Here is a 25,876-nt window from a genome sequence, read left to right on the forward strand (position 1 = left end):
TTTTACAGAAATTAACTGGCAACAAGAAGTTGAGACACTGTGGACATGAGCCTGAGCTGCAAAGTTTCTACCCTGATCTGAACTCACCTAAAGTGCAAGTGTGCTCAGAGCTGGGGTTTTGATTCTATCTGTTGCTGAAACATGGGCCATCAGCAAAATTGTGCTATGGACCCAAACTTCGCCACATTTCAAGAAGTGTTTGGCTCAGATAGAGATTGGTTCAGGCACAACTCCAGTAGTTTTGAACAAGAACTCAGTTAAATATAGGAGATGAGTGGGTTAAGAATATCATGATCTGATGCGCTGTTTAGACACCCTGCATTAAAATACTCAGAAACCTGGCAAAAGAAGAGGATTTTCCAAGGTTGAACTCCTTGAGGCGGCAAGTGCTGATTGATAATATGCAACATGAAGCAAAGCAGAATTGCACATTTTGCAACCTATAAGAAAGTGCTGCTATGAGCATCTTATCTGCATGCCCTTTGTTTTACACTAATGTTCACTACCCTATTGTCATAAAAAGTTACCAATGCATGGTTTTGGTTGTTTTGGACCTTAAATTTACCGGCGCTTAAGATTATTGTTAGGAAGGTCTTCACTGTATATGGTAATAAAATGATGAATAGTTCAGAAAGAATGTTAATTCTACAAAAATATGACTTTCAGCGTTGAAAATAAATACGTTTCAGTTTATTAAGAGCTGGTGTCAATGCTGAACAAAATACAGAGTCTCCAGTAAAGAAACATGTTGGTCAACTGTTCTTTTTTTTTCTTCTTTTTTGATTTATTAAAATACAAGTTGGACCTTGTATTTTTTAATATATTATTTATCTCCATTGGTTACATTTCCTCATAATTGTGACCATCATTCTCCTCAAAGATGAGAGATAGCAAGAGCAGATTATTTTTTTTTTTTTTTAATTTTTAGGAGTCTGGCCACATATGCAGCTGTTTTACGGGGAAAAAAAACTTGACAATGAAAAAAAAACAAAAAGAAAAATATATTTTCTTTCTAATAAATAAAAATAATTTAAAATGCTAGAGGCTATACATGACTATTTTTGAATATGTTCATTTATAAATGAAATAGTTTCCAAAATACATGGAAGCGATATTAAAGGCAGACAAACAAAGATCTGTCTACTTTATTTTTCCATAACACTCGCCCTTCATAACTTTTCCACCAGTGGGTCGGCATGTAAGAGGAATAAATGTCACATCACCATTCATGAAGTTTGTCAGGCTTTTAAAAAAATAGTTCTGGCCTCCTGTGAGTCAACATTCATCTTCAACTTCTCTGATTGGTGGTATCAAGCTGCTTGTAGATTTATACTGATTGATCTGATTGGCCATATGAGTGCTCATGGGCTTGATTTGAATGTTTCTGGGATAGGCATTATCCGGCTCATCTGTAAACCATTTCTTTTCTGCTAAAGAGCAAAATGGATAGAGACAGAACAAGGAGGGAAAATGAGAAGTTTAATTAGTGCAGTGCAAAAAGCAGTCAGTAAAGTTCATAGAGGAAAGGCAATCAATAGAGGGTAACATTGAATAATTGCTAGCAGCAGAGTGCGGTAGATTAATACACCTGAAAACACATATTTTAAAAGGAGGAGGAGATGTTTGCAGGGTTGGTAGTAAAGGGTTAAAGAAAACTGGCAGTTTGCTGGGTTGTTTGAATGTAGGAGATTTTTAAAGTATGCTAAGAAATAAAAAGGATGAAATTAGAAGCTGGGAGCATGACATGGTTAGTGCTGGGCTACTCTACTAAGGTTTGGGAGGTTTGTTTGGTTCACGGAAGTCTGCACAACTGGCTCAGAAATCATACAAGCCCAGGATTTCTTGCACTTCCGTTTCCAGCCCTTACTAGAAATTCAGAGCTGGATGAATCTGAAAAACCATGTTAGTGATGTGGGAAACATTTCAGATCCTTCCTTGGGATTTGGCACTAGAATACAAAGAAGTTCAAAGTGGGGATTGTGTACCTGGATGTAACAGCCAATGTTTTGATATTGTCAACCTGGCTGCTTGAGTGCTGCTGACCTATCCCATTATATACAGATATAGATGGTTCAGATGAGTGGACCAGGTGTGAGCCCAAATATTACATTAGTTTGAATGGATTGTTGATGGTGAATGGTAGCCTGGCAGATGAAGCGGGGGGACCAACAGGCAAAGAATGGGAAGAGAAATGAGGAGGCTTTTCCTTTCTCCATGTTCAGTATCTATTTGCATGAATATAGTAACAATTTTAGAGTTGAAATTTGAGGGAGTGGGGGAATAGTGGGAGACCAAAAAAGTGCAGTTTGCTGTTTACTTTGATGTCTCTGCTGTGGTAGATCCACCCCTTGCACTGTTCAGCCGTGAATAAAACTTGTTAAAAGTCCTATATGAGAAAATCCTAAATATAACTAGACTTTTTCCTTAAATTGTTTATAGAGCAGAGCTGCTAATGTCTCTTCTTAATTACAGGGAAGCATTTTTGTTCATACCTCTCCTCTCCCCCCTCTTTTGTTTTCCCCTGAGATAAATGAGGGGTTTGGCCCTAGGGATGGAATTTAGATCCGGCATTTGTGTGGTGTTTTATGTATTCTTGTTTCTTATGCTGATGGTGGGCTTACATGTATGTAGCCCTTTCCTCCCAAAGGGAATCCCCCAGACTTCACTGCCAGAGTGTACTACACAAACTAACACTTTGCTCATCAGGAACACTAAAGAGCTCAAGAGAGGAAGCAGAGACGACGCTTTTCAAATGGAACAGCAGGAAATAAGGACAACATTTTCAAACATGGGTGCCTAAATTTAGGCACCTAAATAGGTGGGCAGAGTTCCAGAAGTGCTGTATCCAATTGATACAGCTTTGGGGTACCTATCAGTAGACATCCATCCATGTCTGATTTTTTTTCTAGTGGATTTGATGCTTGTGTATTCTTTTAGAACTTTTAATTAAAACCTTAAATGATTATAAAAGTAGTTATTTATGCCCTGCCATTGAAGGCAAGTCAAGGCTAATATATTGTTTTCTCCTGTCATCTAAGATCCTTTTAAGAAGGCATACTCATTGGAGGTCAGGGTGCTTATTCCCTTCCCTAGTAAAGTTGTCTGAGTCTGAACAATGTTCAATCACCCCCCCCTTACCTATTATAATTAAGCTCCCTTTGATTTGAACAGATTGAACGATAGGAATTCATAATGTTACATCCTGCACAGTGAAGCTAACTGATTAAGTGCTTTAAATTATTCTTCCTGACAGAATGATAAAGTTACAATCTGTTCTGAAATGATCTACAGCTTGCCAGACTCCTACTGCTTCTTTCTACATTCATTTATCTTTTTGTCAAGCAGTATTTTTTTTAAAAAAGCTTCAATTCCATAGATCTTTTAAAGTCATCAGAACATTTGAATTATTAATGAGACTTTAAGGGAAAGCCTGATGGGGGCTGGTTTACGAAAGGGTGTAGGGGAAAAAATCTGGGAATGTGTACACATCAAAATAATTTCAGCTCCATTTAAAAAACCATTTAGTTCAAGTGTGACACATGAACCATTATGCATTTGTGGAAACCAATTTTGTGTGATCTACGATTAAACTAACCTTTCAGAGAGGTGTAAAGTGTGATGGTTATCATGTTTTAAAAGCCTTGCAAGATCACATAAACAATTTCAAACTAACAGTTTTCAAATGGTTTGTGTTTAAAATGATTTTGAGGCAAGTTAAGCATTGTGTACTTTTAGCTGACTTTTTTGCATACCGTTGCACACACTTTGTTTACAAAGAGAACTTGAAAGTTATTTCAGTCGTCTGGTGTCAGAAGGCGATTATGGTGGTGGTGTGAAGGATGAGGATGAACTGCATCCCCTCTCCTTCCAGCAGCAGATGAAAAGTTTTTTCCATCTACCCAGCTTTCCCTGAAATTTGCAACAGCTACACTAGGTAATTGCTAATATATTAGTCTTCACAGTACAATTCATGTTGACCTTTACCATTACAGGCACTGTCAATTCCCTTTTGCATTCACTCTGTATATAAAATATAGAAAACTACTTGTACGTTCTTTTTTTTGTTTTATTTTATTTTATTTTTTTTGCTTTTTAATTACATCACTCCTTAATGCTGAAACTCTGGCCCTTGCATGGTGCTCCCTGGTTTCAGGTGCTGGGACTCATCAGCTCCTTCTCGGCATCCTCGCTCCTTACCTTTTATGTCTCTGCTGCTCTGATCATCTTCCTTCTCTGACCACATTATGGCTGGACTACCTTGAAAGCCACCTTCTCTCTCCTTCAGAACCAGGTTCGAGCTCTCCTCAGCCTTATCTTCGGGCCTCTGTGCTATTCTCCTCTCATCCTACACCTTCTCTCAGTGATTATATTATTTTCTTTGATTTCTCTCAGTCTTGGCTTCACAATCACTTGTGCTTGGAACAGCCTCCTGCTCTCCCTAAATGACACACCCTGCCTTTCCTTAAATCCATCCATAAAATCATCTACTTTCAGAAGTCTTCATATATTGAGTTCTCCATCAATGATGTGGCACCTCTTGGCACTTGAACATTTGTCCATGTGTCACATTTGCCTAAGTGAGAGCCTTGGGTCAGGGAATGATTTTGTAGGTCCTGTTTAAAGAACCCTGTTTGCTTTATGAATTCAGGCCAAAACAGCAGTGTGTTGGTCAGTCTGTAATAAAAGCTACTGGAATGGCCAACTAATGTCTGAGACAGAAGGGATTTACCTCTGCTGTGAAATGCTAGGTTTTTTTTAAAGGGCTAACAGTCACTTATAAAGGGTATATGTAATATGCAGAAAAGGGCAATAGGAGTCAGAAATATGTTGCAAGCCCTCAGTTCAGCAAGGTTATAACTCTGTCTGTGAGTAGTACCAGTGAAGGCAAAAGGGCTATCGTCATGTTCCTAAGGACCTTGCTCTATCGAAACAGCTATTTCTAGCAGGGCTGGCTCCAGCGCGCCAAGCGCGTGCTTGGGGCGGCGTGCCGCGGGAGGGCGGCAGGCGGCTCCGGTGGACCTCCCGCAGGCGTGCCTGCGGAGGGTCCACTGGTCCCGCAGCTTCGGTGGAGCATCCGCAGGCGTGCCTGCGGGAGGTCCACCGGAGCCGCAGGACCAGCGAACCCTCCGCAGGCACGTCTGCAGGAGGTCCACCAGAGCCGCGGGACCGGCGACCGCCAGAGCGGGCCCCGCAGCGTGCCACCCTGCTTGGGGCGGCGCAATTCCTAGAGCCGCCCCTGATTTCTAGAATCTAGTGCTTAAAATACACATTTTTTACTAATATTGAAATCTAGCTACATGAAACACGTTAGCTTCCATTAAACATTTCCCATAGTTGCTGCACAATGGGGGTCTGAGAGCAGTACCCACTTCACGGCTACTCAGAGCAAATGCTGCCTCTTTAAGGGCAACCATGTTATTGTGACAAAAGACCAAAGGTAGCTTTTCTTTTAGCTGTGGTATAGAACTGGTGACAGCCCTTACATTTGGTTCAGATAAAGCACCTAGAAGTTTGAGCCAAAGCTATTTGAACTCTTTGGCTCTGCTCAGGTGGGCTGGCAATTTCATAAGACTAGGCTTTCTCATGGTATTTTTCAATTTGTGCCTCTGGCATTGGCCTGAAGAACATTTAGAATAGTGTAAGGCTAACAAAAGTGGGGAGGAAGGCTAGGTTAGGTTAGTGGTTAAAATACAGGACCTGGGGGATCTGAGTTCAGGTCTCACCATAGACTTCCTGTGTACCCTTGGGCAAGTCAATTAATCTTCCCTATCAATGGGGATGTTCTTTATACCATAGGTGTGTGTTGAGTGTTAAATCTGAGGTGCTCAAATAGAGGGCCATATACGCAGATGTCTAGCTAGATTTAATAAGAGTTGCTATACAAAACAACTCACTGGCTCAACGGCCTGTAGTAGTGAGTGTTTCAAAGGGAGGCCTAAAGTTCCCTAATACACATAATAGCGCAGAGTGGATTTCTTCTTGCCCCTAGCTAGTGATCAGCTTGCTATAGAAACATGAGCAACTCTGGTCTTTTTAATTTTGAAGACAAATAATACAAATTACTTTCGCAACCCAGAACCACTTTTTGATGTTGGTTACGGATTGGTGTTCAGATTAGATCTGTTGGCTCACACCATTCACCTATCCCTCCTTGCTAGAGACTAACTTTTGTTGTTGTTCCTGAGCGTCCTTTGGCTGAGACATGGGTTTTATTGAAGACACTGACCACTACACTCACCTGCAAGATGTATGTAACTATGTAAAAGGAATTTTCAGTGATAAAAGTTTTCACTAGTGTTTCTGGGAGTCGTAAATCTGTCTAAAAGAAAATGCTGTAACACAGTGGCTGAGCATCCTGGCCCATAGCCAGGCTGACAGAATATGTTGTGTGTGCCTGTAGTAATCTCACTACATCAATAAAATCCGTAGCTTGAAGAAGGGGGTGTCAACTGGGGAGCTAGTTAGAAACATCCGCTGATGCCACCTCCAATAAAATACGCTGCAGACGCTGATATTTGGGTGTGGACGCTGTCAAGGGTAGAGTGGTCTGACCCCTTTATATTCCTTAACAATGCCTGCTGGCCCACTTTTCAGTCCCCAGGGGGGTGCAGAATAGCCTCTTAGCTCACAGCAGGTTCTACAGCTTGGTGGCTGCTTAAGCGGCCTCGTCCCCCCAATACACTGCAGATAGGTGTGTCTCACTTCCCGCCCTTTGTAGTATAGTGGTGAACATGCTACTGCTCTGGCAGCTGGCCAGGGAGATAGATGTCCCAGAATCCCAAAAACATGGAATACCCCATAATTCTTATTATTGTGGAGCTGCAAGGGCTCTTTCTGTTTCTACAGGCCCTATAAAAAAAATCACCTGCCATGGAAAAGTGATACTTCCTGGAGACCACCACCAGACCCGGGCCAGGGAAAGCAGACCCTCTAAAAGACTACAAAGGTAGGTGCCAGGGAAGTGTGTGTGGGGGGGTGCCTGAGCATTAGCATTAGGTTTCTTAGGAGGCTTGAGATCTATGGATTCCCCCAAATGAGCCAGTAGGTTTGGGGATGATGCCATTTGCTTCAAATTGACCCTGAAAAATGTGGTTCAAGTGTGTTACATGAATGGACACATGCAGGATTCACCCACATTTTGTGTCAGGGACTGGCACTGATGATTGTGGTTATGTTGGCGTGTTCTCTTTTAGTTGTGAAAGTGCTAATCCCTAAATCCATGCGCATGCCTTCAAAAGACTCCATCCCCAGAAGATACTGTACAGCCATAGGGAGTAATTCAGAGCATAGGCTTGTTGCAAGCTGTGGTTTGGAGCTAATGTGTTAAAGCAAAATATTTTCTCAGCTGATACAGAAAAAACAGCTGAGAGCATAACAAAAAGGTAACAATATAGGCAGCCTACTTAAAATTAAATTGTGATGTTAGACAGTCTCGCATGCAATTGCTTCCTAACTAGGCAATACTAGAACTTTCCCCACCCACCCAGGATTGTTAGTTTGGCAGGGGAGTATTTTATGATGATCAATTTGCAGCTCAGTGAAACTGCTCTCATTATCTGTGAATTTTTTTGACTGATTCTAATGCAGCTCTCCTTGCAAATATACTACAAGGTTTAAGGGACTCAGCTAATGGTTGAATAGATGATACAAACTTGCTGTCAATTTATGCACACACACATATTTTGAAAAAAAATCATGTGTTTGGGAGCAGATGTGTTTTGGGGCTAATCAGCATAATTCCTTCTGGTGTTAATGGCACCTTTGCCTTTATAGGGAAGACAAGGTTGGGCCTGCTGACTTCAGGGGGAGTTGAGGCCTGCTCAGCCAGTGTCAGGATCTTGGCCCTTTGTCTGTCAGCCTAATGGATGCACATTGGTACCTGATAATTACTTCATGATACAAGTTATTCAGACTCCAGTTGGCAATGCAGAATAGGAAGGAAATCTCAGCTTTTGCAAGGTGGTAGTGTAATGCTTGGGGCACTTATGTATTTGGTGGGCTTACATGCTTAACTTGCTATGGGGGAAAGAGAGAGTACAGCAAAAACTATGGAATTTACAGAAAGCACCTAAACAAGCTCAATATCTGAACCATGGAATGGCCTGTTACCATAGAAACTTAAGAGTTTCACGTAATTGTTCCTTTAGGAATACAACTCCCTCTGGCTTTTCCTTTATAGGAGTATTCTTTAACCAAAGGTTATCTTATGGCTTTCACGAGTTTCAAATACAAGATACACAACATTGTAATCTTCTACCTTTTGTACAATTTTTCACCTTTGGGGTGGAGCAGAGTACTTTAAACCAAACATTTTTATGTATAATTCATTCAATGCTGCCATAATTCAACTTAAATCAATGGAGTTATGCCATCTTACACCAATAGTTAATGTGGTCATTATATTTGTAAAAGTAAACAATGAGTTTAGCAGGAGTAGCAGTTAGAAATGGGGAGGGGGTGACAGCAATTCTTGACTTTGGGTAGCTCTGGATCTCTGGGGTGATGGAAAATTTCCATAATGTCACTGAAAATGTTATAAAATATTTTTGAGGCTAGAGAGCCCTAATCTGGTTTAAACACTCCGCTATTTGTCAGATACAAAGAAAAACAGTCTCTGTTGTCCACTGTAAAAAAAATCCTCATAGTTTTCTATATATGATTCAACCTGCTTGTATACTGACATCAATAATAATGTATTTGGCCCAATCCTCAAGTCTTTTTTCACTCCTCCTGGCTTAGGCAAAATTCCCATGGAGAATTAGTAAGGCCATGGAGGATCTCATATTTAGTGTTTCATTTTCTCTCTGTTTCCAAAGTGGACAAATTGGTTCTCTAATTTCTATTGCTTTTCTGTGCAATACAGAAATGATCATATCTGAAAAATAGTATTTGCATAATTGTGCATGCATAGAAGTCTGCCACAACTGATTCCATATTAACTCCCTATTCAGAGGAAAATGAAATGAAATGGTAACAGAAAAGCATGTTAAAGCTGCTAAAAGTGTATAACTGGTATCAAATAAAACTCAGTCAATGTAAACAAAAATGTTCATGAACTTGGTTAAAGAGTATGGGAGAGAAGTGGAATGGAAGTGAGGATTTGGCAAGTTGAAATGATGTCTGCAATAGGTAAACATTTTTACTGTGCAGGTACATAGATGGTTAGTAGAGGACACGTGCAATTAAAAGGCAAGCAGATGAAAGGATAAAAATAAAATAGGGTTGAGCAACAGCAGCAGCAGCCAGTTTTACTTTTGATTTAGGAAAAAAAAGCAAAACAATTAAAAAAATAAACCAATAACTGAATAAAGTTTGTAATTTTTTTTTAATTCCACAAGTTTTCACAAGGACAACGTTATAGAAGGAAACCCACAGCAGTTGCTAGGTCATGCAGAACCATTAATTGTCATACCTTGGCCCATTCTATTCATCCTTGTTGCACTTTAGAAAGAGAAGTAAGCTATGTAAGTTTTACAATGCTTTTAAACTGTCAGATTTCCTGTTGAGCACTTTAACTGGCACAGCCTTGTAGTTATGAAGTTTTGCCATAAGAACAGTCATAACTATTTTCCAAGAATACCTGAATTTGTCTTCATATGCAAGAATTTTTGGGATGGGGACAAACATAATTTGAAACACCTGCCCTTGATAGGACTTGCAGATACATTTGATTACACACACACGCGCGCGCTCACACACAAAATAATTTCTCATTCCAATCATTACTATTAACGCTGCACCGATGCACTGTGGGTAGCCCCAGCTGTACCATACCAGGTTTTGTCAGTAAAAGTGCTTGACTTCATTGTCAATTCACACAGCAAGCAAAGCTCCAAAATTACCATGCTTGGGGAGGGGAGAGGGGAGAAAACAGCACTAACCATAAAAACACCTCTTGCTTTTTGGCAGCTACCATGCTACTCCTCCTCTGCCTGGTTTGCATATGTTTCCTAGAGAGACACCTTCTGTGCTCGGCAGCCAATCACAAATGAAGTAGGGGGTATGATTTCATGGCTTGCTCTTCCCAACAGCATTTAAAATAGGTTTGAAAAATACATTTTTGTGGCTTTCTATCTTAGGTGTCCTTTCTTTAGTGTATTTAATTTTCTGCCACAACTTTAGCTTAGCTAACTGGTAAGCAATCTAAATTCTGTCAAGTGCAGGGAAGGTGAGGCGGCTGCACTGCAAGTATTACAATACTCCTCCCCTGCCTCCAATATTGTGGTTAGGAGCAGCCTAGCACACAGCATCTTTCCTTCTGCCCCCCTCTAGTCCATGAGTAGCCACTACTTGGTTTGGGAATACATATAGGTTAATGTGTGGGACATCCTCCATTACGCACCCCTTCACAGCTTCTTATGCTGAAGGCCCACAGAGAAGCTCCTTCTCCCCTGTACTCCTCCAAAAGCATTGCTGGCATGCACCCTTCACAAACCAGAACACGGTCCAGGATTTCCATTAATTAGGACGTTTACTGAAGGGTCTATACCAAACTTGACTAAGTTAAAGGCCCCTGAAGACTGATACTTAGGGGATGATACTTAAACATGGAAAAATACTTTCTCTTCTCTGTACATAAGGTGAATTAGTTACCTTTTCAAAGATGTAAAAGTACTGGGAAAGCAGTTTTAATGACTTACATCCAAGAAACATATGGCTTTTCATCCCAAATGTCAAAAGTGAACGAAAATATAGCTACTCATGTGGCAGTATAAATAGAAAGACTAATAATTTAACATGCTATTAGACATTTTTTTTAAAAACTTGGAGTTGTAAAACTCTATGCCTGGAAAATTTCATAGTTAAAGGGAGGAGATGTTCTCTCTAAAAGGACAGTATTTTAAAGAATGTCCTTATACAAGTCTGTGATGTTGTTACTTTGGTATAGAGCAGGTGCTTAATAATCTATACAAATAGTGAAAGCCTTATGCTATTTCAGCTTTGACAGTGAAACAATCAGTAGTTTGGTTTTTTTCAGTGGGTAAGCCTTCTAAGCTTCAAATAAAGTTACTAACTTCTTGTGTATGTTTTAACAAAAACCCCAATACAGCAACACTTCTGCATTAAATAACTTTCTTTGTGTAACTCTGACATCAAGTGTTCATGCCAAACACCTTCTGATATGTAGAGTAGTTGCTACGGTGAGTTATTTATGTTTTTGGCATGCCTATGGGTTTAGGTTTTTTCCCCCTTAGCATCATTGGTCCGTCTGCTTTGTTGCTGTTGTGCTTAAGGGTTTTATAGTGATGAAATAAAAATGATAATTACATGCACACTGTCATAGATATGTAAAATGTGTGTACAAAAAAGGAGGGAGAAGAACTCCATAGGAAAACAGGGAAACACCAACTGGGAGGAATGGGTGGCAGATGCACGTTTCACACACAGTAGGGTGGGTACACATATCAAAGTCTATCTTCTTGCACATACTTCTGTTTTTCCCGGGAGTCCCGAGTCTTAGTGCGGTTCTGTCGGTTTGCTGTCGATGGGATAGAGTGAACCGATGAGCTCTTTTTGCTGGAGGAGTAGGAAGAATGGGAGGAATGAGAAAGACTGGCCCGGGACTGGCCAGCATTGTGGTCAAATTGCATCAAACAGAAGATCAAGTCTGTGGGCACAAGCTCAAACTCATATGGTGGATTTGTGATAACATAGCTGGAAAAGAAAAAAAGAAAGTGGCTTTAGATTTGCATTAAAATCTCCTCTAGCAACATTTATCTGAAATTTTGCACTTCTGTCTCCTTAGTTGTCATATGAATTTAGCTTGTATAATGAACTGGGAACCTACTCAGAGATCACCTGTGTCAGGCTGCCACAATCAGTGGAGGCTTCTTTATTATTATTTTTTTTATAATTGGAGATATACCAGTCTCCTAGAACTGGAAGGGACCTTGAAAGGTCATTGAGTCCAGCCCCCTGCCTTCACTAGCAGGACCAATTTTTTGCCCCAGATCCCTAAGTGGCCCCCTCAAGGATTGAACTCACAACCCTGGGTTTAGCAGGCCAATGCTCAAACCACTGAGCTATGCCTCCCCCCCCCAATATTTCTGAGCCAAATATTCTCCACATGGTCCCCTCACCTTTGGAACTCATTCCACCACCTTGGTCACTTTGGTGGGGAAGTCTAGCGTCCTCAAGAACCAGCAGTAATGCACTAGCAAAAACATTTAAAAAATTGTGGCAGTCTTGGAGACTGAAGTATCTTCCCGATCCACAGAATAGCTAGCAAAGTGACAACCAAAGTTTCACTGCACTGCTCTATCCGAGATGTCCCAAGTCCAAACTTGGAGGAACCACCTCAGAGAGGGTTGCTTATTTGCAATACCCATTCAGTTGTGAGTCTTTGTGCAACATGTGAATGAGCAGATTAGGGCCTGTTACAGTGGGGTTTGTGTGATGTAGTTATCATCTAGTAAAGTAAAACCCTCTACTCATAGAAGCTTAGCAAAATGATGGCCAGATGATGTAGTGGCCTAAGTGACTATGGTCCTCTTTGATGCATACATTGGCCCAGATCCTGCTCCCACTGAAGCCCATGGAAATGTTGTCTTGACGACTTCTGTGCAATCAGAATATGGCATTAAGATGGGGATCTATATGTTTTTCATTGCGCAGAAACCAAGTCTTGATCCATTAACTGAAGGCAATGATGAGAAAATGAACCTAGCCCAAATAGGAGACCGATGGGAAAGTTTTACTGAGGCTGTCGGCTATGCAATATGATATTGCTCTGAGAACAGTGCTTCTCACAGTCTGAGCCCCATCACAGAGAAAACTGTGGCTACTATTATCTAAGTACAGAAGAGGTTAAATTTATGTAATAAAGCAGGTTAGAACATCAACAGGACTATATTAATGACACTAATTTACTGCTGAGTAAATATAGCAAACAGTAAAGTCTGTCTCTCCCCCCTCCCCACCCCAAAATTGTAAGTAAAATATCTTGGGTTATCATAAATGAGACTAAGTAAGGATGCAATTAAAGATATGGTGCTATCTGAGCATTTAAATTACCATGTCATTAGAAGAGCTCAAAAGCATTTCTCTTTCACCAACAGAAGTTGAGCCAATAAAAGATATTACCTCAGCCACCTTGTTTGTGTAACCACCAGGGCTACACTGTGACTTCATTTTTGTCAAATAAAACAATATTCTATGGTATGGCTTGAATGGATTAGAGTTCCACTAAGGCTCACCAAAGAATTGGAAGAGGTATTTGTGTCACAGTGATACAGAAAATGGTTGGGGAATGGCGAAAACTGTTTAAACATCATTTGTGCCATGTAAAAGGCATCTGGATTGTCCACAGCAGGAAGAATGAAGTAAAAGTCTAGACATACCGTTTAGTGCATTGGCTAGGTGTGCTTAGATGTGCATCCCTCAATCGGTAAATTCCAAAACAAAGCATATTGTATGTTTTCAGTGCTTTACAAAACAGATCTCCATAACAACCACCATCCTAGGAGACAAAACAAAGGGGGGGAGGGGTATTTTCAGTCTGTTTCATGCCTTGGCACAGAATCACAATCTGTTGTTTACCTGTCACAGACGAGAAACAATTAGTCAAGAAAATCCCTAATCTAAATGTTGAATTGCAAAACTATATGTATAGGATGTTGTTATCCAGTGATTTTATTTGATGGGAACTTGCAATCAGTGACTCTGATTTTAACTGGAAGAATAAGATTTGGGGACAGAGAATAGATGTTCAATCATTTGAGAGAAACATGGTCTCAACAAAATGATGATTAAGAATGTGTGACTTTTTGAGAGTATGCATGTTGTGAAAGAAAATCAGTATGGAGAGCAAAGTGGTGCCGCTTGAGAACCTTGCAAAAAGCGTAATTTGTAGATGATGGAGATGAAGGGGAAAATTCCCCCCCCCACAAGTTCAGGTTCGAAATCCTGAATTAATTGGCTCTAATAAAATAGTCACCCTTTTAAAATTCTGTTAATTTCATAAGTAATCCATTGGATTATCAAGAGTTAACAATTAAGCTTCATTTGGGTAGATATAATTCATTTGCTCTTAGACATGATGAGGCAGATTTCAGCTACTGTAAATTGGCTTAGCTCAACTGATGCACTCCAGCTGAAGTTCAAGCTCAGTACCGTATTGAGAATTGGTATTAATTCTTTCCAGTTTGCATGTCTACACTTTGAGAGCTATGAGTGAAGGGTGCTAGTTAAGGGCAGTTATATGGAGGCAGGATAAACAGTTGAGCCTCCAAAACCTAACTCAGTGTTTTCCTGATATCTTGTGATATTAATTGCACTTCTAATACAGATAGGGTGAATTTAAGTAATTAGTATACCCATTCTACAGATGAGTTCACTGATTGTTATAGATTCTCCCATATGGAGACAGTGGCATAGCTTAGAACAGAACTCAGGACTCCTATGAATGAAGACCCTGTTTATAATACTGTACAGTGTCTTAGACAAACCAGAATTCTGTTGCATCAGATGACACAATATTGGCTGCAGCTAAAATATTCATATAAAAACTATTGTATGGTATATGTTTTTAGTAAAATTACACTACAGTTATGATGTCAAATTCATTCAATTTTGTCAAATAGCCATGGAATCCCAGTGTCTTGGAACTCTCAGAATATAACAACATCTCAGTTGCCCTACTGCATAAGACAAGGGGTCTGTCTTGTCCAATAGCCTATCTCTGGTGCTTCCAAGGGAGGTGTATGGTGGACTGTGATAGAATAACTTGACTATTGCAGAAGTTCCTAATCCATCCATTAGTGTCTGTCTTATGCCCAGAAGAGTTTATATCCCTTCCAAAAACTATTCTTTATCTTATCTAATGTAACCCTCCTGGGGAAGTTAGCTTAATGTAGAGCTGGAGCTGCAACAATATTTGTAGTTACTGAGTGAAAGATGTTCTCTAGTAGAAAATAAGATATGTTTAGGTTACTTAATTTAAAGACCAACTTTTAGCTGAATGCTGCAGCATTTGGTCAAAGGCCTGATCCCCACTTTCAAACATTTGACCATTAAATCATAGAATTGTAGGACTGGAAGAGACCTCGAGAGGTCTTCTAGTCCAGTCCCCTGCATTCAAGGCAGGAATAAGTATGATCTTCTAGACCATCCCTGACAGGTGTTTTTCTAACCTGCTCTTAAAAAAATCTCCAATGAAAGAGATTCCACAACCTTCCTAGGCAATTTTTCCCAGTGCTTAGACAGGAAGTTTTTCCAAATGTCCAACATAAACTGCCCTTGCTGCAATTTGAGCCCATTGCTTTTTAACCTGTGAGGCTATGACAAGAAGAACAATTTTTTTTGCCTCCTCCTTGTAACAACCTTTTATGTACTTAAAAACTATTAAGTACATGTCCTCCCTCAGTCTTCTCTTCTCTACATTAAAAGAACCTAATGTTTTCAATCTTCCTTTATAGGTCATGTTTTCTAGAACTTTAATCATCTTTGTTGCTATGCTCTGGACTTTCTCCAATTTGTTCACATCTTTCCTTTGCCTAGTAGCTGTAGTTATTTTATTAAATGTTCAAGAAGAATTAGTACTTTGACCAAATTAATGAATGTTTCAGACAGCTGGCCAATGCAACAGTATGACTATGACCCACACACTAATGGGGCTTATTCACCCAACAGTGAAATGTAGTCAGTTCAGAGGTGGAACACAATAGCAGCAACTCGAGAATTTGTATAAGGGAAATTACCGTATTTTCCAGCGTATAAGATGACTGGGCGTATAAGACGACCCCCTAATTTTACAGTTAAAACATAGGTTTTGGCCTATACTCGCCGTATAAGACTACCCCCCCTTCTGAGGGGGGTTGCCCAGAGCCTTTTAAATCCCAGCCGCGGCGGGGAGTCAGAGGGCTCTGGGCTGCCCGCTGCGGCGGGGAGCCCAGAGCCTTTTAAATCCCAGCCGCGGCGGGGAGTCAGAGGGCTCTGGGCTGCCTGAAACCGTGGGGAGCCCAGAGCCTTTTAAATCCCAGCTGCGGCCGGGAATCAGAGGGCTCTGGGCTGCCCGCTGCAGCGGGGAGCCCAGAGCCTTTTAAATCCCAGCCGCGGCCGGGAATCAGAGGGCTCTGGGCTGCCCGCTGCGGCGGGGAGCACAGAGCCTTTTAAATCCCAGCCGCAGCTGGGAATCAGAGAGTTCTGGGCTGCCTGCTGTTTATACCCGGCGTATAAGACGACCCCCGATTTTTGGGGGTTGTTTTTTAGTATAAAAAGTCATCTTATATGCCGGAAAATACAGTACAGAAATAACTTTAGTTGTTATTTTGTGGGTATTCAAGGTAGGCTGAAATTAACTACCCAAGTATCAATACTCTGGCAGGAAATGCTGTTTTACTTGCCTAAATGTTAATCTGAGGATCCAAATTAAGGATCTGTTCATCCTATCAAGATGATCAAGTTTAAAAATCTTTTTTTTTATCTTCCTTTGACTTTTGCAGTAAATGAGGGTGATTGGCTGTGTGTGTGTAATTTTGTAGCCTGTCCATTGATTTAAGATTGCATTTACCAGTTCTGATCATGGAGAATGGAGTACTGTGTTCCATGAAATCAAAGAAAATCTGATTAATTTATAATGAAGGTCAACCCTGTAACACCATGAATGGTGAAATGGATGTTTCAGAAAAGCATATGGCAATTCGGTTTGGTTCAAATAAATGTCTCTATGTCTAGATGCTTACTGAAACTCAGAACTTTTTAAATTTTGGATACTGGGCTGGGAAAATCAGAAAGAGGTTCTCACATGATTTTTTGCATGTTTGGATTTCAGACAGGTTGGAAACAACACAATATAATCTTCCCTGCTGTATATTCAAGCTGACGTTTATGGTCTTAGCAAAAACCAGGAAGTTCAGGGGCACACACAGAAAAAAAATGCTAATAAACCTATCAAATCACCACAAAGATTCAGGTTTAGTTCACCTTTAGAAAGAGGGTTTCGGGTCAGCTCTTATTTTATCCAAACCATCTCACCCATTCCTTTGGACACTGTGGAGAACTACAGGTTTGTTTTTTTTAATGGGACTGGCTCTATGAAGCAATTTTAGCATCCTTCTGAAAAAAATGTAGCAGAGTAGATTTGGAGGATGCTGCCACTGAAGGGACCTGAGGAACTCCTTACAGAAACTATATCTTTTATATTGTCATTTCTGGTTTCAGCCTGCATAGCCGCTTCTTAATCAGGGTAGGGGCAGTTTGGTACTCAGAGCAGCAATGTATCACCAGATCTGCCCAAAATTTCAAGAGGACTCCATGGCTTTCAGGGGAGAAATTAAAAAAGAGAAACACCGTGTTCATTGTTATGGAAACGATTTTTAAAAAATTCAGCAGACAATGAAACAGTTATGGAACGGCTGCCTTGATATTACTTTTCTTTTATGATCTTACCCCTAGGTCTGCAAATGGCCCATCATACAAAGCCAACTGAGCAACTCGACACCTGTCCCTGTTTGCAAGTGTCTGGGGCGTGCTGTAGCCTCCTCTCAGTGCATTCTCCTCAGCAATCAGCGCTTCCAGCTCTGGTGTGGCTCCTCCTGTTACCAACGTCCGTATCAGTGTGAGGATATTGTCATTGAAGTATGTCTGCAGAGATAAAAGAAAGCTCTTTAAGCAAACACCATTAAAGTCACAACTGAAGACATCCAAATTACAACTTTTCTGGGTTTCTGCTGTTTAAAGTTCTTGGCTGTCTCTTCAAATAATTTTACATAGAAAATGAAAAGACAGCAGCCTCCAATTACTCTATTTTCTTCTATCCCATTAGGCTCCTACACTAGATCCTGCCTTTTAAACACCAATTCAGGCTGTTTTTTATTAAAGAACAAAAATTTGAATGATTTATGTTTCCTATAATTGGTGTTAGTAGTGATGCAATGACTGCTTTCCTTCTCATTGCCTTCATGTCTAATAACAGGCTTTAGGACATGTAATTGTAAAATTCAGACCACATTTAAAGCGTACATGGGCTAGATTGCCTTTTTATACTTGTCACCAATTCGTTGGGGAGCTGCCTTTGTGCTGCAAATGTCATTACTTATTACTGTGGCTGGACTCTAGCAGTCTAACCGATGTATTGCACTAAACATCTTATTACGAGACTTGACAGTGTTCAGACATAAGCATGTATCAATTAAACATTTTGAGTTCATTCCAGATAAATGTATGATGAGTTTGGGATCCTGGTGGTCCTTTTAAAAAACTCTAGGGTATAGGGTAAGTGTGGTTTATTAGGGAAGATTTACTCCATACTGACATTTTGCCAGCATCTGTAGCATTGTCTGTCAGGCAAACAATGGGCATTTTAAATATTAATTTAATGCCAGATGAATGATTTTCAAGTTCATTTAAAAGTATACTGGTCTAGTTCAAAGATACTCAGTTAAATATCTACACTATACAATGTGTACTGACAACATGCACTGTTTAAAAACAGAATGCACAAAAAATGACCACCCCCAAAAATCAGCCACTCTTACTTCCAGTCCTACTGATGTCTAGTGTTTTTAGAAGACTTGCACATAAAGAAGCAGATTAGGAGAAAAAGATTCATATAAATCTCTTGGGGGCAAAGGACTTGCCTTATTGCCTACTGTGGAAGTTAGACCAGATGGCTATTAATACTTAGTCCTCAAATTGTACTTTTCATCCACAGATTTCAGTGCTTACTACAAAGACAGTGAAGCATCACTATTTACATTCCACTGATGGGGAAACAGAGACACATAGAGGTGAAGTGACTTGTCTTAGGTCACACAGCAGGTCAGAGAGTACAGTTAGCTTCCAGACCAGCGCCTTATCCTCGTTACCCTCAGCATTTCTCTTGGACTCTCATAATCTCCGTTTTATTGTTCAGATTTGACCACCATGAAAAATTTTTCTTCTCAATAGTGAGTTGTGATTGCTATGAAATCTTCAGGCCCCTGCTGTTTTATACTCACATGTGTTGTCCAAATTACAAAAAAATCCAGTCTAGATAAATACAATCTATCTAGAGGAACAAAATAACCAGAATTGTCCTTTTAGTAATTATATACTCCTAGACAATTATTACTGTGTTTTGCCTACTATATGCATGTATTTACCTGATTGATCAGAATTGCCCCTAAATGTGATATTTGTTTACTAATCTAAGGAGAAGTGGAGCATATACTTAAATGTTTAAAAATTGGAAGCAATGAAGGACATTTTATGATCACTTCCAAGGGGGTATGATTATGAGTAATCGGAAGCAAAGGAGAATATCGGGGGCGGGAGGGGCAGGGGAGAGAGGAGAATCCTGAATGATAGGATTATAGTGATAGTATTAGTACATATGATAAATTATGACTTAATTGGTATCACTGAGAATTGGTGGGATAATTAGAGGGTACAGCTTCTTCAGGAAGGACAGTAAGGGAAGAGGTTGCATTATATATCACAAATACATTCACTTGTTCTGATGGCCAGAAGGAGGTGAGAGGCAGACCCAAGTATGTGTGTGGGGAAAACAAGCAAGACATCGTGATAAGGGCCTAAGACAGATCACCAGCACAGGAGGTGGATGAAGCATTACTAGAACAAACAACAGACATTTCCAACACACAAGACCGGGTAGTAATGGGGGACTTCTGTTGGAAAAGTAAGATGCCAAAACACAAAATGGCCAGTAAGTTCTTGGAATGTGCTGGGGACAACTCCTTGCTTCAGAAATAACCAAGTGGTCAGCCACTTTAGACTTGATTCTGACTAGGAAGAAACTGGTTTCAAATCTGAAAATTGAAGACAATTTGGGTGAAAGTGACCATACAATGAATTTAGGGAAAGGAAGGCATTAGAGCAGCAGAATAAGGACAACGGCCTTCAGACTAACTGCTAGCTAAGGTCCCATGGGAAGAAAATGTAAGAGAAAAAGGAGTTGAGGAGAGCTGGCAGTTTCTTTTTAATGTCAAACGCTCCAGGTATGAAGGAAGAGACCAACATGTCTCCATTAGGATCTCTATAATAACCTAAAAAGGAATCCTACAAAAAGTGTAAATATGGACAATTTGCTAAGGCTGGTTACAAAAGAATAGCACAAGCATTTAGGGACAAAATCAGAAAGGCTAAAGCACCAAATGAATTACACCTATCAAGGGACATAAAAAGCAATACATTAGGAGAAAGACCAAGAAAAGTGTAGGCCCACTACTTAAGGAGCGCTCATAACTAAAGACTGAGGTGTTTAATACTTACTTTGCTTCAATCATTACTATAAAGGGTAATGGTGACCTTAACAACAAGGAGGAAGACTCACAATCCAAAATAGGGAAAGAACAGGTTAAAGAACATTTAGATGTATTCGGATTGGGAGGGCCTGATGAAATTCACCCTAGAGTACTTATAAAACTAGCTGAGATAATCTCCGAACCATTAGCAACTCTTTGAAAGACATGTGAGGTCCTAGAGGGCTGGAGAAGGGCAAATATGCACCTATCTTTTAAAAAAGGGACTGGGGGAATTATAGACCAGGTCAGCCTAACTTTGATACCTGGAAAGATATTGGAGCAAATTTGTAAGCACCTAGAGGATAATAGGGTTATAAGGCATAGCCAACATGACTTTGTCAAGAGCAATACATGCCAAACCAACCAATTTTCCATCTTTGACAGGGTTACTGGCCTAATGAATGCGGGGAAGCAGTAGACATGATAGCTCTTGATTTTATTAAGGCCTTTGCCATGGTCCAACATGACACTCTCATAAGCAAACTAGCAAATGCAGGCTAGATGTAATTTCTATAAGGTGGGTGAAGAACTGGCTCAAAGACCAAAGAGTAGCTATCAAGGGTTTGCTGACAAATTGGGAGGTGGGGAAGTTGTATTGATTGGGGTCCTGCTGGGGTCTGTCCTGGATGTGGTACTAGTCAATATTTTCATTAATTATGTGGATAATAATGTGGTCAGTATACTTATAAAGTTTACAGATGACACCAAGCTGGAAAGAGTTGCAAGCAATTTGGAGGACAGGATTAGAAGTAAAAAAACGACCTTGACAAATTGGAGAATTGGTCTGAAATCAACAAGATGATGTTCAGTAAAAGACAAGTCTTAAACTTAGGAAGGAAAAATCAAATGCACAACTACAAAATGGGGAATAACTGGCTAGTGGTACTACTGCTGAAAAGGATGTGGGGGTTCTCGTGGATCACAAATCTTCTATGATCCAACAATGTGATGCAGCTGCTGAAAAGAGTTGTATACTTCTAGGCGAGTCACATGTGAGACATGGGAGGTGTTAGTTCTACTCTACTTGGCACTGGTGAAGCCTCAGCTACAGCACTGTGTCCAGTTCTAGGCACCACACTTTAAGAAAGGGGAGATGCAAATTGGAGAGTGTCGAGAGGATAGCTACAAGAATGATACCAGGTCTAGAAAGCTGGACTTTTGAGGAAAGGATTAAAAAAAACCTGGGCATATTTAATTTTGAGAAAAGAAGACTGGGGGGAGGGAGGGAGGAACTGATAACATTAGGCTGAGAACACAACATTCACTTCACTAAATAACTCATGTTAAACTGTGAAGCAATGGCAAAAGAATATATTAAGTATTGCATCTGTCACAAAATCATTAAATGTGTCAAAGTAAGAAATAATAGGCCTTATTCTGATCCCAGGAGCAAGCCCATGGGACTCAATGGATTTACAGTGGTGTAAAATTGATCCAATTCAGAGGGGAATTAGGCCCCCTGTCAATGGAACAGAATGCTGTCACAGGAGAATGGTCTCCCACTGCTAGACAAATGTCAAGGCAAAGCTAAGACATTTATTTGGAAAGCAGATAACATTTATATTGGAACAATAGTTTACTTTGGGTTTCACACCATGACTGATGTGGGTGTTATCATTTAATCTGATAGATGAGTGCAGTTTTTGTTTATGCTGCCGTCGTTGAATAAAAATATTCTAATTTTGAGAATGGACTCCTCCTGTCCTGCCACCAAGCAGAAAACATCCTAGGTGAACAGGAGTCTAGCATGCCTTCTGGATGGTTAGAGATTGTTAACACTGCCTAAGCTTGCATGCTCTCAACTCCCATGAGTCGCAGGCCCTCCTTCAAACCTTTCCACTGGGGAGCACGCTTCACCTCATAGAATCAGAATCTAAAGCGTTAAAAAAAAATGTGGCCTGGCTGATCTCCATTTCCTTTGAAATAATAATACACTAAAAAGTAATGTGAGTGTGATCTGCTCACTCTGAGGGTGGATACAAGACCTGGATATGCCTGTACTTGTATGGGAACAATGTGTTGAATGTTGTTGGAACAGTGCTGTAGCATTCAAAGTAACAGGCTACTTTTCAGTAAGAAATGCAAATTCCTTTTGTTAATTGTATAATCACTGAAAAACACCTCTCTGCTGCTATTACTAACGGTACCCTGCATTGGATGTCGTGATAACATTATTATAGCAGTCTGAGAACATGCACTGGATACAGTGCTGAATAATGAGAAAAGGAAATGCATCATAGATGCTACACCATGGGTAATTGACAATCAAATGGATATCTGAGCTAGCAGTGCCACCTAGCCCATGCGACTGAATTCTGTTGCAGCTGTTTTTGCATGTAAGTGTTCTGGGACTGCTTTCCAGTTTGTTAAAGCATAATTACCAAAGCTTATGTTTTGCAGTTAATGCTGTCAAGCCTTTTAAACTAATTGGGCTTTTACAGAAAATTTAACTGAAAATTAACACATCTTTTAATAACATTGCTTTAACTTTAATGACATTTTGCCTTTCGTTTATAACTACTCTAAAATTGTCATTTTCCATGTCATAGCTGCCATTTTTTTATGTTTGCTACTTTGGTAATTTTTTTTAAAGGAAAAAAATATAATAGTTATTTCGCTTCCATTTCAGGCAGATATTTTAACTTGCTTGTTTTTCCTTACATGATGCATTCTGTCAAATGAATTGCATTTGTTTCAAGTGAATGCATATCCATATATGGGGAATTATAGAGCTAAACTCATTAACCAAATCCTGAACAGGCCCTTGGGAGAGGTCCAAAGCAAAGGTGAAGGAACAATGTTTTATATTGTACTACATTTTAAAAATACCACCCAGACTATTAAGGGATATTGTGAGTCCTCTGGGTAAGGGGATGTTTTACTACCTGCTAATCCTTCTGAACAGCAGGATACAAAAATAGAAAAGTCTTACGTTTCAAAATGTCCATCTCATAAGTTAAAACATTTCCTTTTCTGAATAAATGAGATTGTAAAGGACCTTTGGGGTTCTACTGCAAAGTTGCCTCTAACTCTTCACCCCTCCCCGCCCCCATGTGATCTTTCTGTTTGTATAAGGAAAAAAGGACTGATGTTAATAGAATACATTTTTTTAAAAAATTAAGGTTCTAACAGAGAGCCAATAGATGCCAGGAAATTCAAAGTTAAGTCTCATGATCTGGCTCTGAATAGACGCTTTTGTACTGATGAAGCTACACCAATCCCGCTACCGGTGGTATGTATAGAAATGATGCTAAAGCACTGGAAACTCTGTATGGGAGTATTTTTTGTAGCCTTATTACCAAAATGAATGCCATCCAGAATCAAGATGTCTGGGAATCACGTCACAGCGATAAAAGATGCTTGTTAGGGCAAGTGGCATTTTTGCATCCTGCACTTTCTTTTGCCTTCTAGAGCTACAGACGATGGCCAAGACTTTCAAAAGTCACTAGTGATTTTGGGTGCTCAACTTGGCACATCTCAGAGGGGGCCTGATTTCCAGATTCCTTTAAGATATCTTAAGTCTCATGATTTTTGAAAATCTTAGCATATATACCTCATCTACAAGTGTAAAGCTTTGTTAAATGCACCGTGTCTGAGAGGTTATTTGCAGCCTTGGCTTTCTAACCAACTTACATTTTGCTGTAAACAAGTGTATTGTGAAAACATGCTTTGATTAATAGGGGCAGCTCCACTACAAGAAGAGCAGTGTATGTACATAGCTTTCCATGCATTTGTATTTGTTTCTAGATGTTTAAGGCAAATCAAATACTTACAACGAAATATAATGAAAAACTCTAGCAGAGGCTGATGTCTATTCCAGAGACATAGTAAAGGTTAGGCAGCCTTGTTTAAGAATAGCTATTATTATACTTAAAATCTGTATCAGGTGAAATGCCCAGGAGTTTGGGATGGGACCCTGTAGCGGGACAGTCACCTCGCTCTGGTGTGGAAGGTGTTAAAAACAGCCCTAGGAAAGGACTGCCCCGGGAGCCAATCAGGGCCGAGTTGGGAGTATAAGAAGGCCTAAGGGAGGTGCTGGGTTAGAGTCTCTCTCTAGCTGTGGAGAGAGATGGACCTAGCTGCCTAGAGGAGCAAAGGGTACCTTGGACAGAGCAGTGCTGGGGAAAAGGCAGGCTGAGCTGAGGCCTGACAGGAATGCCTAGGGAGGTACTAGGGCTGCAGGGAAAGGCAGCAGGTCCAGCCCCCTTGCTAATGATGAGTGTCCATTAGAGACTACAGTCTGGCCCCAGTGAAAGGGGGCTAGGTGATGACTGGCAGAAGCCACTGAGGCAAGGTGGGTATAGAGCAGGGTTTGGCAACCTTTCAGAAGTAGTGTGCCGAGTCTTCATTTATTCACTCTAATTTAAGGTTTTGCATGCCGGTAATGCATTTTAACATTTTTAGAAGGTCTCTTTCTATAAGTCTATAATATATAACTAAACTATTGTTGTATGTAAAATAAATAAGGATTTTAAAATGTTTAAGAAGCTTCATTTAAAATTAAATTAAAATGCAGAGCCCCACAGATCGGTGGCCAGGACCCAGGCAGTGTGAGTGCCACTGAAAATCAGCTCGTGTGCCGCCTTCGGCACGCGTGCCATAGGTTGCCTACCCCTGGTCTAGAGGGTTGGGGTTCCCCTGGGAGGGGAGACCCAGAGTATGTGGGTACTGCTGGGGAAGAACCCCAAGATAAAGGAGCACTCAGGTTCTGGGAGGGACATGGTGAGGCAGCGGACCTGAGGCAGGTGGCCAGCAGAGGGTGCTCAAAGGCTGGTAAAGAGCTAATTCCCAGGACAACCAGTAGGAGGCGCCGCACTGGTGAGTCGCACCTTGCTACAGACCCATTTCTCTGTTTAGCATAAGTCCTAAAGTAAAAAGTACTTCCTTATTATCAATAACTAAACCATTCTTGTCTGCCCACCCCATGTTTGCTGAAGATGCTAAGAAACCTGCGCAGGCAGGATTAGTGTGCGGAGGAGCTATATATTTTGTAGCTATAAATGAAGTCATCTTGTGCATAGTTCCATTGTTGCTACAGATAAGAAAGAAATGCAGATGGATGGGCCTTTTTACTCTCTTATTTAATCCCTGTTTTACACTGGCATTAATTCCATTTACATCATATGCCAGACTTCCACTGGGTAAGTGAGAGGAGAATGTGAGCAGTTCACATACACGTATTGCACCCAGTGCAGTGGGTTTGCATTACTAAGAATTTAATTATATTCTGCAGAGATCAAGGAGTAAAATTTAATTCTAAAAAGCAACTAAAAAAAGAGGCACTACTTCCCCCTTTCACAATGAAAAACTTCACGGCAGAGGGCACAGTGGGAGAAAACCTCCTTTACTATTCCTCTGCTAATCCCAGCCTCTCCCCTGCTAATGTAGCTTTTGCCTAACCATGCTACACAACAAACACCAATTACAGACCTACTAACTTTATGGGCTTTCCCCATCGATTTAGTTGCAGTCACGTTAGTAGTCAACTTAGTAATTGAATCAATATAGTTGATGTAATCCTGAAGACCCTAATCAAGTCTCAACGTGAGCTGGCACGTGATAAAGGACTTCCCTCTTATAGAATTGCTGGTGTAGTGAAAGTCTGACTCATGCTGGTCCCACAATCCTGTAGA

General features: G+C 40.4%; 1 protein-coding gene across 11 annotated transcripts in view; it reads right to left on the minus strand.

The window, feature by feature from the left end:
• Nucleotides 1-570: 570 nt before the first annotated feature.
• The window catches only part of KCNMA1 (potassium calcium-activated channel subfamily M alpha 1), an 898,917-nt gene continuing 873,611 nt past the window's right edge, over nt 571-25,876 (minus strand). For 5 of the 11 annotated variants that reach the window (XM_045022992.1, XM_045022990.1, XM_045022991.1 and 2 more), the window contains 3 exons: nt 17,389-17,583; nt 13,341-13,459; nt 9,324-11,655 (listed from right to left, as the gene is read on the minus strand). In XM_045022992.1, the coding sequence (XP_044878927.1) occupies nt 11,406-11,655; nt 13,341-13,459; nt 17,389-17,583 (564 nt within the window). In that variant the 3' untranslated portion in view covers nt 9,324-11,405. Of the gene's footprint in view, nt 1,431-9,323; nt 11,656-13,340; nt 13,460-17,388; nt 17,584-25,876 lie in introns of those variants that run through there. The other 6 variants (XM_045022993.1, XM_045022996.1, XM_045022994.1 and 3 more) reach the window with 4 other exon arrangements.

The sequence above is a fragment of the Mauremys mutica genome, chromosome 7, assembly GCF_020497125.1.
Source record: "Mauremys mutica isolate MM-2020 ecotype Southern chromosome 7, ASM2049712v1, whole genome shotgun sequence".
NCBI lineage: Eukaryota > Metazoa > Chordata > Testudines > Geoemydidae > Mauremys > Mauremys mutica.